At 37.5% G+C, this 18129-nt stretch overlaps 1 protein-coding gene across 1 annotated transcript; it reads right to left on the bottom strand.

Moving 5' to 3' along the window:
- Positions 1-11260: 11260 nt before the first annotated feature.
- On the bottom strand, positions 11261-13468 carry LOC149630978 (fibulin-1-like). Its single transcript, XM_089851195.1, has 3 exons — positions 13432-13468; positions 11823-12043; positions 11261-11440 (listed from the first exon to the last, which is right to left on the bottom strand). Exons 1-3 carry the CDS (start codon positions 13466-13468, stop codon positions 11261-11263), a joined length of 438 nt encoding a protein of 145 aa, XP_089707321.1.
- Between the last annotated feature and the right edge of the window lie 4661 nt (positions 13469-18129).

The following is an 18129-nucleotide window of genomic DNA, read 5'->3' on the forward strand; positions in this document are numbered from 1 at the left end:
AGACAACCGTTAATCTTGAATTTTAATCGTGTAGAGCAGGAATTGAAAACTGGTTTACATTCGGGTTCGTCGCTCATGGGTCGTGAAAATCTTGGCAGGCAAAGGTCGCTCAAATACGTTATGCAGAACATGAGGGTTGACGGTTTTTACACGTTCTCTTCTTTAATTCAAGCGAAAGACACAGAAAATTGCCTATTAAAGATTCCAAATAAAAGAAATTATGTAATTTTGGTTAAACATTAAGAAGCTAAATATGACTTTTCGGAACGTTAATTGTATTTTTAAAATATAATAAGTGTACAAAATGGAAAATCCAATTATGGTCTGTCTCTCTCTTTTGGAAATGTCAAGTAGATTAAGACTTGATTACTTTTGTTATTTTGTTAGAATCTAATTTATTTTTCTTGATAGACCTTCTTGGTTTCTGGTATTTTATTAATTCTTAAACGACGCACTTATAAAAGATATAGCGCCTTTATGCCAACAATAAGTTCAACATCATAATTCAAGATGAAACAGAATATGGTTTTTAAACTGACAGTACATATTGATATGATAAAGCTATAACAGTTTACTCGTAGTCAGTTACTTCATGCCCGTTTTTCACTCGGTGTTCAAACTGGTACAATCGAAATTCGGCAGAAATCATATATCTTCTATTTTATGTTCTTGCAAGTGTACAATTTCAGTAGAATTGCTGGGTTCGGGAATATCCACTGTTATGGTCTTATCATACCAACATGTAATCCAAGTTTAATAAACATATTCTGTTTCATCTAGAATTTTAATGTTGCACTTTTTGTTGGCATAAAGATGCTGTTTGTTTGGTAAGTGCGTCGTTTAACGTTTTGCATATTTCGTTCCTCTTTTTTTAGACTTTGGAACACCAACTTTTAGAAGACCAACCAAAACCGAAAATATCCTTCTGGACATTTCTATAGTATGACATTTGCACTACATTTTAATTTAAAGCCCGTCGCAATTCACTTGCGCGGTTAAGAGTAATCATTGATCAAAAATGACTCATTTTGTACAATTTTCGATAGTTTTTTCTCTGTATCTCCAATATTAAGTAATATTTACTAAAAGAACTTTTAACATGCCATAAGAATGAAGCTCTTTACACATTACAAACGTCAAAACACACTTAAACCTACTAGGAGGCTAACTTGGTGCACCCGAAAACCACTTAGTTTGGCAACATCCTAGAACTCAGTGGAGGTCAAACATATATAAATATTGTCACAATGAGCCTTGTGAAATTTTTGCCAAAATATCGCTCCTTTATAACATAGTATTCTGGTCTTATAATTCGTTAAAAAATCGGAATTTAGGAAAGTATCCCTTAACATCGTTTAAGATGAGGGGTCGGTCACACCCGAAATCCCGTAAACCAAACGCGAAATCCAATTTAAGTAATCCGAAATCAATAACAGAATGAGAAACCCGGAAAGAAATCAAACCTATTTTTGCTGATTCCAAAATCCCATGGAAAATCCGAAATCAGTAACGAAATCACAAAATCAGCTAAAAAATCAAAAAATCCGTTAAGAAATCACAAAAGCAATAAAAAAATCAGAAGCAAAATCAAAAAATCAGCAAAGAAATCGCGAAATCCGTTACAAAATTCACGAAATCCAGAATAATTAAAAATAAATCACAAAATCCGTTGAAATCACGGAATAAATCTCAAAATCCGAGGAAATCACGAGAAATACCCCAAAATCCTAGGAAATCACGAGAAATACCCCAAAATCCAACGAAATCAAAGGAAATATCGCAAAATCCGACGAAATCACGGGGTTAATTTCAAAATCCCATGAAAAACGTTGTATTTTACCGAATTTTGAAATCGAGCAAAATCCGACGAAATAAAATGAAATACAACGAAATCGGAAGAAATCAAATTGGATATCGAAATCTCGTACACTTTTTCCAAAACGTCCAACCCCTAGGTTCAAACACTTAAATGCGTCAAGAAAACGATGATGTTATTCCAGTTTGACCACTAGTCTTTTTTATCATAAACATGATATTCGAAGCTTTACGAGCTCTATCTATGGCAATTATCTCGTATAGTTGTTAAACTCTGGTTACAAATAAGAAACTTTAGCATATTGTCTGTGCCACCTTTGATTTAAATTATGATTATATTCATATTTATTGTTTAAAGGAATATCATACATAATCGCGGTTTGTAGTGGCGCTGAAAGAATTGAGCACGTTTAGCAGCAAGACCAGCTTCGAAAGACGACTTTTTTCAGTTATCATTGACTAAAATATCTCAGAATATGTCAGCTAGATTCGGGGCTTTCCTTTTGACATTCACTTTACCAACATTTTATAAGGAATGAGGATGAGCGCTATACCAAGTGAAAAACCATGGCACAAGCAATAAGAGATTAGTAGAGGTGTGCGTTTAACCGCTTCAATCAAACAATTCGATCGAAAACCGAACCGAATAATTCGATCCAGTATTCGATAAGCCCATTCTCAATATTCGATACGAATATAGAATACCGAACTGACCATTCGATTAAAGTTCGACTACCATAAATTTAGGTCCTTGGCACTAGAGAGAGACCCACCGTATTTTAAAAAATAGCATCCGGAAAATTTTATTTGTCTCCCATCAAAAACTACCAGCAAGTATTTTAGGAAATACTTGGCCACCAATGAGGAGAAGTAATTTGAAGTATAGGAGCTTCAAAATGTTTTTCTCCTTGCTTTGTATTAATTTTTCGCGAGTATTAGGGTTACTACCCGATTAATCGAGAAAAGTTAAGCCTAGTATTTGCGAGTATTAGGGTTAATTATTCGCGAATAAGAGGCTTAACTATTCCCGATTAGTCTTTTAGTAAAAAATTTCCCAAGGCCGAACTATTCGGTATTCGATTCGGTATTTGAGAAGGAACTTTTTTGGTATTCGCTAAAAGGTTCGATACCCAAAAAGTGGTATTCGCACACTCCTAGAGATTAGGATCTAGTGTAGAACGGTCACTTATAATTTCAAATCATTGTTTAATGGTATTAACGTGAGTAGTGTAGTGAGCGATGTGTTTTCCCTGCACTCATAGTAAACGGGTCGAGAATACATTGTCCTCTTTGAAATGCAAAGTTCAAGTTCATGGCCAGAAATCTCAATGTATTTTTTGGATTAAAGGGCAAATAAATAGTGTGAAATAAAGATTTAATTTCAAAATCCGCAGGGTTCTGAATATAATGGAGCGCAATTTTATCCACTATAAATCAATTACGAAGAAAATTATTTACGAGATGTCAAGATGGAGACGACCTCTGGAGGAAACTTTAACTTCGACAATCAAAGCAGTCAGTGGATCTTTACTCTTGTGGCTAATGGATGATGCTATTGCATCGTTCGTTCTCTTCGGAGAAATGATTTCTATCAACAAAGAGTAATATTAAGAACATATTGGTCTGAAACAAATCGGCTGCAATAAGAAAATCCAAAGTTCTACATTCACCATTATTACGGTGAAAACGTAAAAATACTACAAGGCTACAGGTGAGTAATTGATATTTGCAAGTTTTTGTTAAGTTAGAAGGGCTTCTCACTTTTGCAACGTACAGTACAATGTGCAGAGCCCTTGTCGTTTTCTCTCCTAATTTGACTACTGTGGTCAAATCGAAATCAATAAGCATCAAAAAGTTTAAATTTGAAGTAGAGGAGTGCGGTTAACAGTTTCAATCGAATATTTCGATCGAATACCGAACCGAATAATTCGATAAGTCCATTTGCACTATTCGATACGAATATCGTATACCGAACTGACTATTCGGTTAAAATCGGGTACCATAAATTAAGTCATCTGAACTAGTGACACCCATCTAATTTTTAAAAATATCATCCCAATTTCATTTGTCTCCTATCAAAAACTACCAGCAAGTGCCTATGAAAATTTTAAGAAATACTTGGCCACCAATGAGGAGAGGTATTTTAAAATTTAGGAGCTTTTTAATGTTTTTCTCCTTGCTTTATATTAACTATTCGCGAATATTAGGGTTACTACCCGAATAATCGCGATTAGTTATGCCTAGTATTCGAAAGTATTAGGGTTAACTATTCGCGAATACTATGCTTAACTATTCCTGAATACTAGGCTTAATTATTCGCGAATACTAGGCTTAACTATTCGCGAATACTAGGCTTAACTATTCGCGAATACTAGGCTTAACTATTCGCGAATACTAGGCTTAACTATTTGCGAATACAAGGCTTAACTATTCGCGATCCCAGCAAACACAAAAGATCCTATATTGAGCGGACATCAAAAAAACCTAAAAAGAGCAATTGTGGATATTCCTAGAGTTCCAAATGTCCGCTTTATCCCCATCCCCAGGACATCCATAGTAAAACCTTTGTGACATCCCTCGGATTTCGAGGGTTTATTTTGTCCGTCCAAAAATGCTGAGTAGGTTTTAAGAATATTAGCTCAAAATTTGGGACAACCTATTGACATTCCACCTGATTTTGGGGGGGGGGGCATTTATTATGTCCGTCCGAAATGCCGAGTAAATATAAAATATAAAATATAAGCCTTGCTCCCACAAATGTTCTGAGAACGTCTCTGGATTATGAATCGTTGTTGATATGGATATGCTTAGGATATCTTTTGTATTTCTTAAATTGAGCATAGACACTTCCAAATAACATTGTTGGGATGTTAATAGTTAATAAAGACCAAAATAATTCCAAATGAAAAACCCGGCCGTTTTATTTGTCAGTTTAAATAGAACATCGTATCGTAAAATTGATTACTCGTTGGTTTGCTGAAGTTGCTTTTTGAAGTTGTTTCTTTTCATTTTACCCGTTCGGATGCGTGATTAAACAATGATTTTATACTTTTCTCAACATCTGAAACAGTGGCCTCCTTGAAACTTTTTAATCCTCTAACAGTCTCTGCATGGTTAGAATAAGTAAATTAAATATTTAAAGTTAATTATGAATTTAAAGGGATATTGAAGGACAACATGATATCGTTAGTCAATCAAGGCTGTAGAATTATGCATGAAATCATTACCAAAAATCTCGTTAATGTATAATTTTCAAAATTGTGATTTTCACGAGACGAGAGAGAGTAGTTTACTGCGAGCAATCACGCACCGCATAATTATAATTGCCTTCGATAAACAATCACTGATTGCACGCGGAAAATTCCTTTCACTCGTGAAACTATACATATTTAAATTAGCGAGTTGAAATCACAACTTTGAAAAATAATTCTAAACTAACGAGAACGTTTAAGTGAGTTTTCCCTATGCTTTTAAGTTTAAAATAATTTGTCGCCGTTCTACATTAAATAACTAGAATGTTCGTTACCTATTGTTATTTTCATCAGCCTTAAATTGCATAGCGTCCGTTTACCTTTCCTGCCTTCCCAACTATTTTGTCTAGCAAATTCGTCTAGGAGTATCGTTCCTGGAGAGGTAACACAAAAACGGTCATCAAAGAGCAGTTAAATAAAATATAGTTTCCCAGGACATTACTCCATGGTGCGAAAAAAGTAGCAGTCAAAAGAATGACTCATTTTAGCCTATGCCCTAATAAAAAAGCATTACATGCTACCATGATACCTTGAATTTACTTTTCTACAGTAGGCATACTTCTACCCATTTAATGCACTTCTGCCAGGTAAAATTTCAATAACGATGTTAGAAGGAAGACTATTAAAATTGTCTCATGTTTCTAAACAAGTTGATGAGGCTGAATTTGTTTTACTCTACATTTTCGAACATTTTCTTGTTTTAGGAGCCAGTGTTTGGGGGGGCATATCTCAGTTGCAAATTCTTGTACAACCCATGTTCTTTGATACTTCCACTCAGTTTGACCCAAAAAACACGCCCCTTGATTTATGAAAGACTAACGAGAAACACCCTGTATATTAGATAGTTTGTAAAAACATTGTTTCTGAAAAAGGAACCTCGTGCAGATATTTCATGTGGGTGGATCCAAAGACTATTAAATGTTTAGTGCCTATATAGACGGGAAACTCTTCTCAGTTTGTTTTTTAATGTTGTGCCTATATAGACGGGAAACTCTTCTCAGTTTGTTTTTTAATGTTGAGAGTTAAGGAGGGTTTTTTTTAAAATAACATTAAACTAAGGTCTGAATTAGCAAGCTAAACATTTAGTCATTGTTTGTTTTAGATGGATAGAGGAAAGTCTTCATTTGTTGCGAAGTACAACGCATGGAATACACTACAAAGAGTATCTGGTGATTTTGCAAGTGTTTGGCCACCAAACATTTCGAGGCTATTTGTTAAGAAAACTCTAGTTTACCCACAACAATTATCTAGAATCGCCAGCTTTGGCTATTTAAATGGCATTCCGGTGCAAATTCTTATTCATGCGCTCTCACATAATAAAGTTGACCACATTTATGAAGACCCATTAAGATGTGTTACACTTCTATACAAATTGTGGGACACATGTACCGACATGAAAATATCGATTGGTAGTTACTCCGTCCCGAAGAAGGCTTACTGTTATTTGGACGGAAGCAAGTAAAAGGAATTAATGTTTTTAAAGTACCATTATAAATGTAAAATGGTTTCAAAATAATTGGAATTCAAGAGGACGTTTTGGCAGAAAAAAGACATTTATTGGGAATTGTCATTGAAGATAAATGGTATTTATGAAAAAAAGTTTTATTTTATCCCATAAAATAAGTACTTATTACTTATAACTATAATAAAAAATGTTAAGTCATTCGATAATTATTTTAAACAACTTGTATTGATGGTTGCGCGACTCTTATACTAGAACCAGAAGGGAATTCCATCGCGTTGTCTGCTACAGTGTGAATAGCTGAATTCTGGTTCAAGTGTTTATTACCTACTTGAGCCAACGGTTTAAGACACCAACTTAAGCAATTTTCATTTGAAAAATGCAGTTTATTATTATTTTGTTCTCCACTCACTCGAGCCCCCTTAAGACATTAAGCGTAGCAACATCGACAGAAGTTCGTTAGCCAATCAGGGAAAGGAAGGGAATTTGAGGTTGATAAGAGTCTTGTATCAGTTGTACAACATTATGGATATGTAGAGTGCCATTCTTCTCATATTATTCCTTTCTGCTAATCCGAGTCGCAAGCGGCGACTATAGAGAAGATTCAGTCTTCTGTAACCAATGATGTGGTTCAATATATGGCTGTTCAGAAACCGAAAAGACAACCAAATCATCAACGAGCACACAGCGTAAACAATCATCAACGTCAAGCTACACACATCAGTCAAAAATCATCTCCGTCCAACAATCCGCCTTCACATGAAACTTGTGGACTATGCGGAGAATGGTATCCTCATACCAAGTATCCCAGCCCTGCTAAGGGTAAAACGTGTAATAATTGCGGCCGAAGCAATCACTTCAGCAAAGTCCGTCGATCTCCAGCGAATATATCACGATCACGATCATCTCCACTATCTACACGCCGCTAATCGTCATATACCCCACGGCGTTTGCAACCCTCCAGAGTTAAAACGCTGGCTGTCGATACCACCGACGATCGCGTCAACAACCCCGAGAACGACGATGACAACGATGATTAATTTTCGTTCACCTTATTTGGCAGTGAAAATGTATCCGCCTTCTTACAGCTTATAGATGTCACTATGGAAGGGACAAACGTCACCCTACTTATGAACACTGGAGCCAGCGTCAATCTTCTAACTCATCAAATGTATCAAACGCTGAAGAACCAACCACATCTGCTCCCATCAACAGCGAAAATTTATCGATATGGGTCAAACACGCCCCTGAGATTGCTAGGAACGTTCGGTACAACCATCAAGACCAAAAACTAGGGCTGTGCGAATAGTGGTTTTTCGAACCGAATCGAATAGAAAATCTCCTATTCGAAATCCGAATCGAGTACTCGTTTAAACGAATATTATTCGTTTTTAAAGAAATGCAGTTCGAGCATAGGGAAGTGTGTTGTAGAACGATTAGAGACTCGTGGCTTCCCCTCTACTAAAAAGCTAGACCTTATTTGTCCATAAAAAGGGCTGTGCATTTTGATCCTCCCTTCGTAACTAGACGAGCCCTTGTAAACATGAAAGATGACCGCGAGCCACTGACGTTGAAACCAGTTTTCTCTTAACCGATTAATTTAAATGGCCGTTTTAACCGCTCCAAAAAACTGGACAAAAAACTGGTTTGCCAGAAAAACGGTTTTATCCGGCCGTTTATGATAGATATTGTAGGCTCGGTATGCGCAAAAATTATGCGAGGGACACTAAATGACTGGAACGCTTATGTCTCGGCCCTAGAGGCCCAGTCTCTACTCCTTCTTCAACACACCTCCGTGCTAAGACTGAGTATTTCGTGAAGGAAAAACAAAACACCGGGAACTGCGCATTCGCGTTGAAATTCAAAAAGGAAAAAAAAGACCATACTAGTCCTTAACATTTTCAATCGAATACTCGTTTACTATTGGAATTTAGCACCTAGGAAACGATTACTCGGTTTATGGAACTATATTCGTTTTTAAAACGGTTATTCGAATTTCTTTTCGAATAACCGTTTTGTGAATCGAATACTCGTTTTTGTCAAAATGGCAAATTCGATTCGTCGAATCGAATACTCGATTCCAATTAAACGAATAGTATTCGAAAATTCGAGTATTTGCACAGCCCTACCAAAAACACTCAAGCCCACAGTTCTTTTCACCGTCCATACTGGGGTATCCCAGCCGGCAGGCATTGAATCTCATCAATCCACCAGCGCTTACTCGACACACCGTTGAATTCCAGAGCTCTGAAGATATCACAGATAAATATCCACGTCTCTTTCGCGGTATTGGCAAAATAAAGGACATCGAGATTACACTCGCGATAGATAAATCCATCTAACCTATTGCGCAACCCCATCGCATAATACCATTTCATTTACGAGTAGCCCTCGAAACCGAATTAGCACAGCTCCGAAGAGATGATATCATCGAACCAGTCACGGGACAAAGTACATGGTTTCCCCGGTGGTACTGGTGGTTAAGCGCCCATTACCGCAACCGACAAGTAAGAATGAAGAAATCACTCCAAGCATCTGTCTTTGCGTAGATATGCGCATACCAAATACTGCGATCATTCGTGTTAGACACGTCATGCCTACTAATGAGGACATTTTGCAGAAGTGAAACGGAGCTACCGTCTTCACCAAATTAGATCTAAATAAAGGCTACCATCAGCTCTTACTACACGAGTCTTCACGCGATATCACTACGTTTAGCACGCACATAGGACTCTTTCGATATAAACGTTTAAGTTTCGGAATATGTTCGGCAGCCGAAATATTGCACCTTGTCATTTATTGCACTATCCAAGACATCGATCACTCATTCAACGTGTCAGACGACCTGCTGGTCTACGGAGTCGGGTACACTGAACATGATGCTGCTCTAGTTAAAGTTCTAAAACGCCTGGCAACCCATAATATCACACTCAACTTGGCAAAATGTGAATTTCGCAAACAGGAACTCGCATTTTATGGTCACATCATCAGCAAGGACGGTATATCTGTCCACCAATCGAAGATTCACTCGCTCCGCAGCATCGATACACGTACCACTCCGGATGAAATTCGCAGTCTCTTGGGTCTCGTGACCTAATGCACTGTAAAAAATAAGCGTGCTTTTGGCATTCAAAAATGATAGCGACCGTTCAATTTTGAAAAAGCCTCAATTGACATATTCAGATTTAACCAGTGAGATTCAATTTTGAGCAAGGAGTGTTTAACGCGTTCCAAACTAACCATTAGCATTCATTTTTGAACAAACTACCGTCATATCGGTCAGAACCTAACTGTAGCATTCATTGTTGAACAAACTACCGTCATATCGATCAGAACTTAACTGTAGCATTCATTTTTGAACAGCTTATATTCAAAAAGGAATCTTTATATCTTCAATTTTGAATAACCACCTTGCGCTTATGAAGCGTTCAGTTATGGTCGTTATTGGATTCTACTAGGATTGTAATAGTTTTCAAAGTAGAGCGTTTTCGGCGTTCAAATAACAACTTTAGGCATTCAAACGAGGATGTTTTTGGCGTTCAAACGAGATTCTTTTGATGCTCAAACGAGAGAGTTAAGGGCGTTCAAACGAGATTCTTTTGATGCTCAAACGAGAGAGTTAAGGGCGTTCAACGAGTGTTTTTGGCTTTAAAACAAGACTTATAAGAAAAACAGCGTTCAATGGGTATTCAAAAGTGAGCGCAATTGTTCATTATTGAACAGTTTGGAAATGCCAGGCGTTTAATCAGGAAAGGTGTGCAGTATCATCCAAGATCTTGGGTATCAAAACAAAACTTTCAATAATAATCCAATAATATCTCAACAATTTACTGTGACTTGCTTATTTACCCTGAATTAAATATATATTTGTCTGTATAAACATCATTATATAATAATATCAAAGTAAATGTTACGGATTATGGTGTATTTCACCAATCCCTTATATTTACATAGGCCTTCAAATCGGTTGATAATGTAATACATACTCCATTATAGTAATAGGGCACTTGATAATGAACACGCCCCTTAAAAGTGCAGTCTCTCTTCATATAATTGAATTATTATTTAACACTACGATTAATGTATGTAATTTGTTTCAAGTTCACCCGCACTGAGGTGATGTACTAGATTTAGACACATTAGATTTCTCCCTTATCAGTGTCTACATTTATTATAGTTTGGCCTGACATAATTCATTCAATAATGAAATTTGAAATCGAACTTCTCTATTCAAAATTCAACGCTCTAACAGTTAAATTTCAATGCTTCATTAAACGCTTGCCCACCATGTATTATTAAATGGTGAACAACTCAATTTTGAGCGTGAGCAATTGAATATGAACGCTCGATCAAAACTCTCCGATGTTGCTCAATAATGATTGCAAAAACATACAATATTAAACATTTAATTTTCAAATTAAATTTGAACCGTTTCGTGCTTAAATTTACACGATATACTTATCTCTTACGCACCGTTCAAATATGAATATTTGAGCAAAGAAACTATTCAAATTTGAACGCAAAGAAACTATTCAAATTTGAACGCAAAGAAACTACTCAAATTTGAACGCAAAGAAACTACTCAAATTTGAACGCAAAGAAACTATTCAAATTTGAACGCAAAGAAACTATTCAAATTTGAACGCAAAGAAACTATTCAAATTTGAACGCAAAGAAACTATTCAAATTTGAACGTTAAAGCGTACCACCAACGAGTCGGGGCTAGGTACGCCTAAGCATTCAAAAATGAACCTCTCTTTTTCACAGTGTTGTCTTGGACGCAGACGAAAGATCCGACTGTGTTTGTGCAAGATTGACCGCGAGCCAAGCAATTATGTGTTCCCAAAGCGCATTCGTCAATGTCTGAAACAAATAATTCGAGGTCAACACGACGACTGTTTTGAGGAAATCTCTTAAGGCCAGCATGAAATGGTCAGACAAGCGTCAACGTTAAATAATTTACATTGTTAAAATAACATCAAAGTCATGAATCGTGCTTCCAATTAATTTTATAAAATTGAAGTTTAAAGCAACAGGCGGCTGGCTCATTATCACCCCTAGCATTCTGGCTAAGATGCCTAAAACTTTTCTGAAAACAATTATTTCATAGTTGAATGTAGTCCCTGTACAACAGTTACAGAATTCATGTCATCATTTCAACAACCCGGTCGAGTTGACTCTAAAAGATAACGTGTAATTTCTTCGGCACATTCAAAGGTATACACCAATGACAATGAGTCACTTGGTCAATCGGATTCTAAGTGTTTAATGAAAAATCGACTTAAGCATTGTACCTTCGCAAGTCCTTTAAGAGGCGTTGTATAAAGCTCCTGGTGGACATCTGCCGCCATCGGTTGGCACTTGTCGACGTCCTCGCAGTTGAAGCCGTTCGAGTGCAGTTTATAACCCGGTTCGCAACCGCATTGCACCAAACTGCCCCCGTAGTCCGTGCAAGAGTGAGTGCAAGGGTTGTCCGAGAGACAACGGTTCTGAGCCGGACCCACTGCCGGTAGTACTAACCAAAAAGAGACAAAATTAATACTCGCTTTAGCCACTCTAGAAACAATGGTACTAAAATTCCTATCAAATCTTATGCAGGGTTGGTACGGAACCTGGATAACCTGGAATACCTGTTCTGGATAAGTCAGGGATATGAAAACTAGGGGGAAAATGTCAGGGATTTAAAAGTTTTTCCTAATAAGTCAGGGATATGTCAGGGATTTCGTTATGGTATATAAATCCATACTTCGAGGAAAGCTAAATATGGGCCAGGTATGATGAAGTGGGCTCTGGTAAACACGTACTTAAAATGGTCAGAGATATTGGCATAATTTGGTCAGGGATAACCTGGAAAAGTCAGGGATTTTCAATGTAAAAATTTCGTAAGAACCCTGCTATACTTTTTAAGCTATTATCTTTTATTTTCGACGAAAATATCCTAAAGTTACTATATTTTTTAACCCATTTTTATATAATTTTGCAAAATATCCTTTAAAATTCTATTTGTTTAACCAAAATGGGATAATTGAAGAAGGATGACACTCTGTGTCCTTTAAATACTTTGGTTTATGTAACATTATTCTTCCCAGGCTGACTCACCCTTTCTCGATTGCCCTTCACCTTATCAAACTTCTTATGGCTAACTATTGTACCGTGCTAGGCTGAATTCTATAATTGTTTGACACTAAATGCCCAGCAATCAACCCTAAACCTAATCTTGACGTGGGACAGAAATGCACAAACGCATGAGCATAGGCAAAACGTTAAGCAGCGCTAATAGAGTAGTGATGAGGGGGAACTATTATCGCGTAAGTGATTCGGTTTTGTAACCTAGTGCACTCTAAATGTAAAATGTTGAAATGTATCATGTTACAATTACCCCACCTGCTTTATTGAAGAGAAGTATTATATACTTTTCATTTAACCCATTCACATTTGATTTCATCAGGGATAGATATAATTTTAGAAGTAGGAATGGAGAACAGAATAATGTGGGCGCGCGTCAAATACCCGGACCCCCTTCCACGGGAGGGGGTATGAAAGAAGAGGTGGGTCATTGCGACAGAGGTAAAAAGGAATAACGTATTTTTCACCGTTCCCGTCAGCAACGTCATCAAAACGTAGTTCAAATGAGACAATAAGATAATTTAAACTTTTCGTTACGTGTTGGATGGAGGGGCTCTATAGTAGTAGTAGGGACTATACAGATAGACATGGATCCAAGATGGCCGCCACTACCCAACTCCAACCAAAGTGCCAACCCTAGATTGTGTTTAAACCAAACTTCCCAGACAAGTCCGGACTGGCCCGAGCTCGGGCGTGTTATTTTTCAACCCTAGATTGATGAACTGCTAACCCTAGATTGTGTTATTTTATGGAGAAATCTTACCTGATATTCCCTACCTTCCACCGTGCTATGGGTATTCCTGCCTTCCACCATGCTATGCCCCAAACAAGTCTAAACCAACCCAGACTTGTGTTATTTTGCCAGATTTCTGTTTGAATTTCCCGCCATAAACCTTTTTAAATATGTATGAGAAACAAAGCCAAATATACGAATAAAGATTTTTTAATAACAAGAAAGCAGTATCAGACAATACAGATTAACAAGAATATAGATATAACAAAAATATCAACATTGTTTGTCAGCGTCATCAAGAAGGCATAACAAAAATATCGACAAACTTTTGATACCCTGCGGTTCGATCACGGTATCGACAGGACAATATAAGGTCAGTCCGGCCGACTGGGGCGTAGCGCGGCGTAAGATAAACGATGCCGGATGAATTTTGATGAAAGACAGGCAGGGTAATCGAGGATTGTTAGAGAAAGACCTTTTAAGTGAAGTCCTCCATTGGTTCTCGAAGATCATGGGCCGAGGCTTGGTTGTTTTTCGCCACTTCGTTGATGTCGTGAAATTGTTAAGTTTGAGAAGGACATCGAAGTCGTGATTCCAATTAGAGACCCACTGAAGAGAACGTGTTCCAACTGGTGCAGGGCACGTAGAACCTTATGTGGTGAGGTGTGACTTGTGAGCTTTTACGGGCCATGTCCCATAAAATTCTTCGTTGACCCTTTACCTCCCAAAGGAAGTTGCATTCGAGCCACTGTGGGGCCTGGTCTTCTCGTCCAGGCCTGGTTGTTGTCGCCGGAACTTCTCCTTCATTGCAATAGTCAGTTGTATGGATGCAAATGACACTGCAATGAAGGTCGATTCATGAACCTCCTAAAGACAGGGAAACCATGATCAATGTTTAGTGGTGGGCCGCAAAAATGCGACTTCACACAAATTTCCGCAACTTTTTGCGCAGCCAAATGTAGCCAGTAAAGATTACAAAACAAGTTACGGAAGTCGAGGCACATGAATCGAATTTGGTCTCTTCCCAGGCTATTCCTGAGACGAGACGGATGGAAAAATCGAATTTGAGTCCACGATCGGCGGGTAAAGACATCTTCGTACTGGTACTGAGTAGCTTTATGGATAAGCGTGTAGTTAAACAACTGATAACTCTCTCTTTAAAACACGGCTCTTATATACTAAAATATCGAGGTCAAATTTAATATTAGAAGAGTTCTCTAGGCCGATTTACTCCCATTTAACCCAAACCGTTTCTCCCAATTCCCATATCTCCCAATCCCATTTGACCCAACACTATGTCTTTTCCCCCAATTTCTTTTCTCCCAATTCAGCATAAAACATATGTTAATAAATTCAAAGATAATTTTTTTGTTTTATTAACAATGATATGTTTTACATATTCAGTTTAGTTTGAATTTCCATTTTATGATTTCTAGATATTCAAGTGGAGTTTTTCTCCCCGCATCCAGTTCCCTTTTTAGTTGTTTTATTCTTTCCTCCTGAATCTTGTATTTTCTGTTTGGTGGTCGAACAGGTTACCCCCATTTCACCCAATTTAAAACACCCAATTCCTATTTACCCAAACATCATTCAACCCAATTCCCAGTTCTTCTATTCCAATTAACCCAATATTGCATACCCAAAAAGACTCAAATAGAGTAGAAATTGATGGTTTTATTTATTTATTTTTTCATTTCATAAGGGTTACACTTACTTGAAGTGTATAACCGCTCCAAAGAGGAAGAGACGTCCTCCTAACCAAAACAAACCTAACCTAACATAACATAACAGTAATGTTTTGGAAAAGGCATATTATTTGAGAAGTCAATGAAGCTAAACGTCAATATTTTGGAAAAGGCGTAACATTGTTAAATGATTTATAAAATATTACTAACCTAACTTAACCAAACCAAACCTAACCTATCATAACAGTAATGTTTTGGAAAAGGCATATTATTTGAAAAGTCAATGAAGCTAAACAGGTAGAAAAAGCGTACCATAGCTAAATGATTTATAAAATATTATTAACCAAACCTAACCCAACATAACATAACAGTAATGTTTTGGAAAAGGCATATTATTTGAGAAGTCAATGAAGATAAACATCAATATTTTGGAAAAGGCGTACCATAGTTAAATGATTTATAAAATATTACTAACCTAACCAACCCAAACCTAACCTAACATAACAGTAATGTTTTGGAAAAGGCATATTATTTGAGAGGTCAATGAAGTTAAACAATAATATTTTGGAAAAGGCGTACCATAGTTAAATGATTTACAAAACACGAACTTTCACGTGGATCTAGGAGAAAAATATAAAACATTTAGAATAACACTTCACATTAATTGGTAGGAAAATTATTTAACCTAACCAAACCTAACCTAACCTAACCAAACAAAACCTAACCAAACCTTAAATAACCTAACCTAACCAAACAAAACCTAACCAAACCTTAAATAACCTAACCTAACCAAACAAAACCTAACCAAACCTTAAATAACCTAACCTAACCAAACAAAACCTAACCAAACCTTAAATAACCTAACCTAACCTAACCTAACCAAACCTAACCAAACCAAACCAAACCTAACCTAACCTAACCTATTCGCATTAAAAATAATCAAAGTCGTTTTGAAAGCAACCCTTTGCAGCATAAAATATTAGACGAAACCATTCGATTGGGAGAAATGAGAATTGAATAGTTTGGGATAAAAATTCCGATTGGGAAATATAAGATTGGGAGAACTGGGAATCGGAAAGTTTGGGATAAAAATGTATTTTGGGAAACACAGAATTGGGAGAAATGGGACCATACCCTCTAGGCCAGGCTTTCGAGAAATTTATTTTTTTACCGACCCCCAATCTTTAACCCCCACTCTTTAACGTACTATTAAAGCGGGACGTCTCATATAATAACAGCCTCAAACCAGCGGAAACAGGTTTGAACTAGTCAGGGCGGGTGGTCCTTTTTTATTGGAAGAGGGTCGGGTTTAATTAACTATTCACGTAGATGTTTCATGGATGACGACTTAAAACTTTCCTTGTTTTGAGGAAAATATTTTATTGGAAGCGGGTTAATTAACTATTCACGTAGATGTTTCAAGGATGACGACTTAAAACTTTCCTTGTTTTGAGGAAAATATTTTATTGGAAGCGGGTTAATTAACTATTCACGTAGATGTTTCAAGGATAGCGACTTTAAAGGCTTAACAATTTTGTCGTTTTGATGAAAATAAACTGAGTGTTTTTCAAGATTGTCCAGGGCTCAATGGGTGAAGGCAGGGTTTACTATTGTGATACCCAAAAGGTGACAGGTTCAAATCCTGGCCCAGCCATCGAGCCATGGAGAATCTTTTTTATGTATAAAATAACGTTAGCCTAAGAGATCAGTGTTAGTTGGTAAACAAGCGTCAGTCATGAATGACGACTTCTTTTTAACTCTAGCGTCTAATACGTGTCTAGATATATATCCAAACAATACCCAGTCAAGTTTTAAAAATTATTTGCAACAGCCCTTAAATTTGAGTAGTGATTATGAAGTTGGGTTGGCAGAAATCATATTTCCAAATCATTGGGTGAATATAAGCGAAGATTTTAACAAATTCGAAATTCAGGTCATAGAAGATCCAAATCGTGGCAATTATACGGCTGTTCGTGAGCCTGTTGAATATTATAAATTAGAGTTACCAGCCAACCTTTATTCCAAGACCAAGGAGTACGAACTTCCTAAAAATATTGTAGAGCTTTTAAATGACGATGTTAGAACTCATCCGTATTTAAAAAATAAATTACTTTTTAAATTAGTTAATAAATATAAAGACGGAGCTCGTGCAAATAATCAGCTAGATTTAAACTTTCCCGTTTATTTGCAAGTTTTAGGCGATGAAAACATACGGGTCAAAATAGCAGATGGCTCTCCCCTATCCACATTATTTGAGTTTAAGGGGAATAATTTCGAAGACGTTCCTTTTATATCCAAATTTCCTGTATCAAAGCATGCGCGAAAAATATCTTTAAATTACACTAACAATTACGTTGAAATCGAAATTGAAAATGTTGGAAATAGTTTCAAAAAAAAATTTGATTACAAGTATATTCCTAAGACAGCTCTGAAGCGCAAAACTAGCCACGAAGTTCCGTCGATAAGAAGAAAACCTCAACCGGAATATAAGCCTGTAGCCCCATCTATACCTATTTTACCGCGAACTACTCCCTTTCTTCCGATTCCTATTACTGCAGCTAAGCCCGTAGTACCTGTACAACCGCAGCCAACCAAAATAACCCCTCCTCCAAAACGAAAACCTTCACCACCACCCAAAATAACCCCTCCTCCAAAACGAAAACCTTCACCATTACCCAAAATAACCCCTCCTCCAAAACGAAAACCTTCACCACCACCCAAAATAACCCCTCCTCCACCACCCCTGAGACGCTCCTCTCCTCCACCACCACCACCACCACCAGCCCCGAAACAAACCCTACCACCGCCCCCGAAAGCCTCTTCTCCTCCACGACCCCCGAAACCCCCTTCTCCTCCACCACCCCCAAAACCCCCCTCTCCTCCACCACCCCCGAAACTCCCCTCTCCTCCACCACCCCCGAAACCCCCCTCTCCTCCACCACCCCGAAACCCCCCTTCTCCTCCACCGCCCCCGAAACCCCCTTCTCCTCCACCGCCCCCGAAACCCCCTTCTCCTCCACCGCCCCCGAAACCCCCTTCTCCTCCACCGCCCCCACC

Source organism: Phalangium opilio, unplaced genomic scaffold, assembly GCF_054372755.1.
Source record: "Phalangium opilio isolate 3A_F unplaced genomic scaffold, DU_Popi_V2 ptg000101l_1, whole genome shotgun sequence".
Lineage (NCBI taxonomy): Eukaryota > Metazoa > Arthropoda > Arachnida > Opiliones > Phalangiidae > Phalangium > Phalangium opilio.

Excerpts from the sequence above, each read along its gene's own strand:
- LOC149630978 (XM_089851195.1), bottom strand. The coding sequence starts at position 13,468 with ATGGTGGAAGGCAGGAATACCCATAGCACGGTGGAAG. Across the intron at positions 12,044-13,431 it reads TACCCATAGCACGGTGGAAG|TACTACCGGCAGTGGGTCCG; the intron begins GTAGGGAATATC and ends CTTTTTGGTTAG. Across the intron at positions 11,441-11,822 it reads CTCTTAAAGGACTTGCGAAG|AGATTTCCTCAAAACAGTCG; the intron begins GTACAATGCTTA and ends GCTGGCCTTAAG.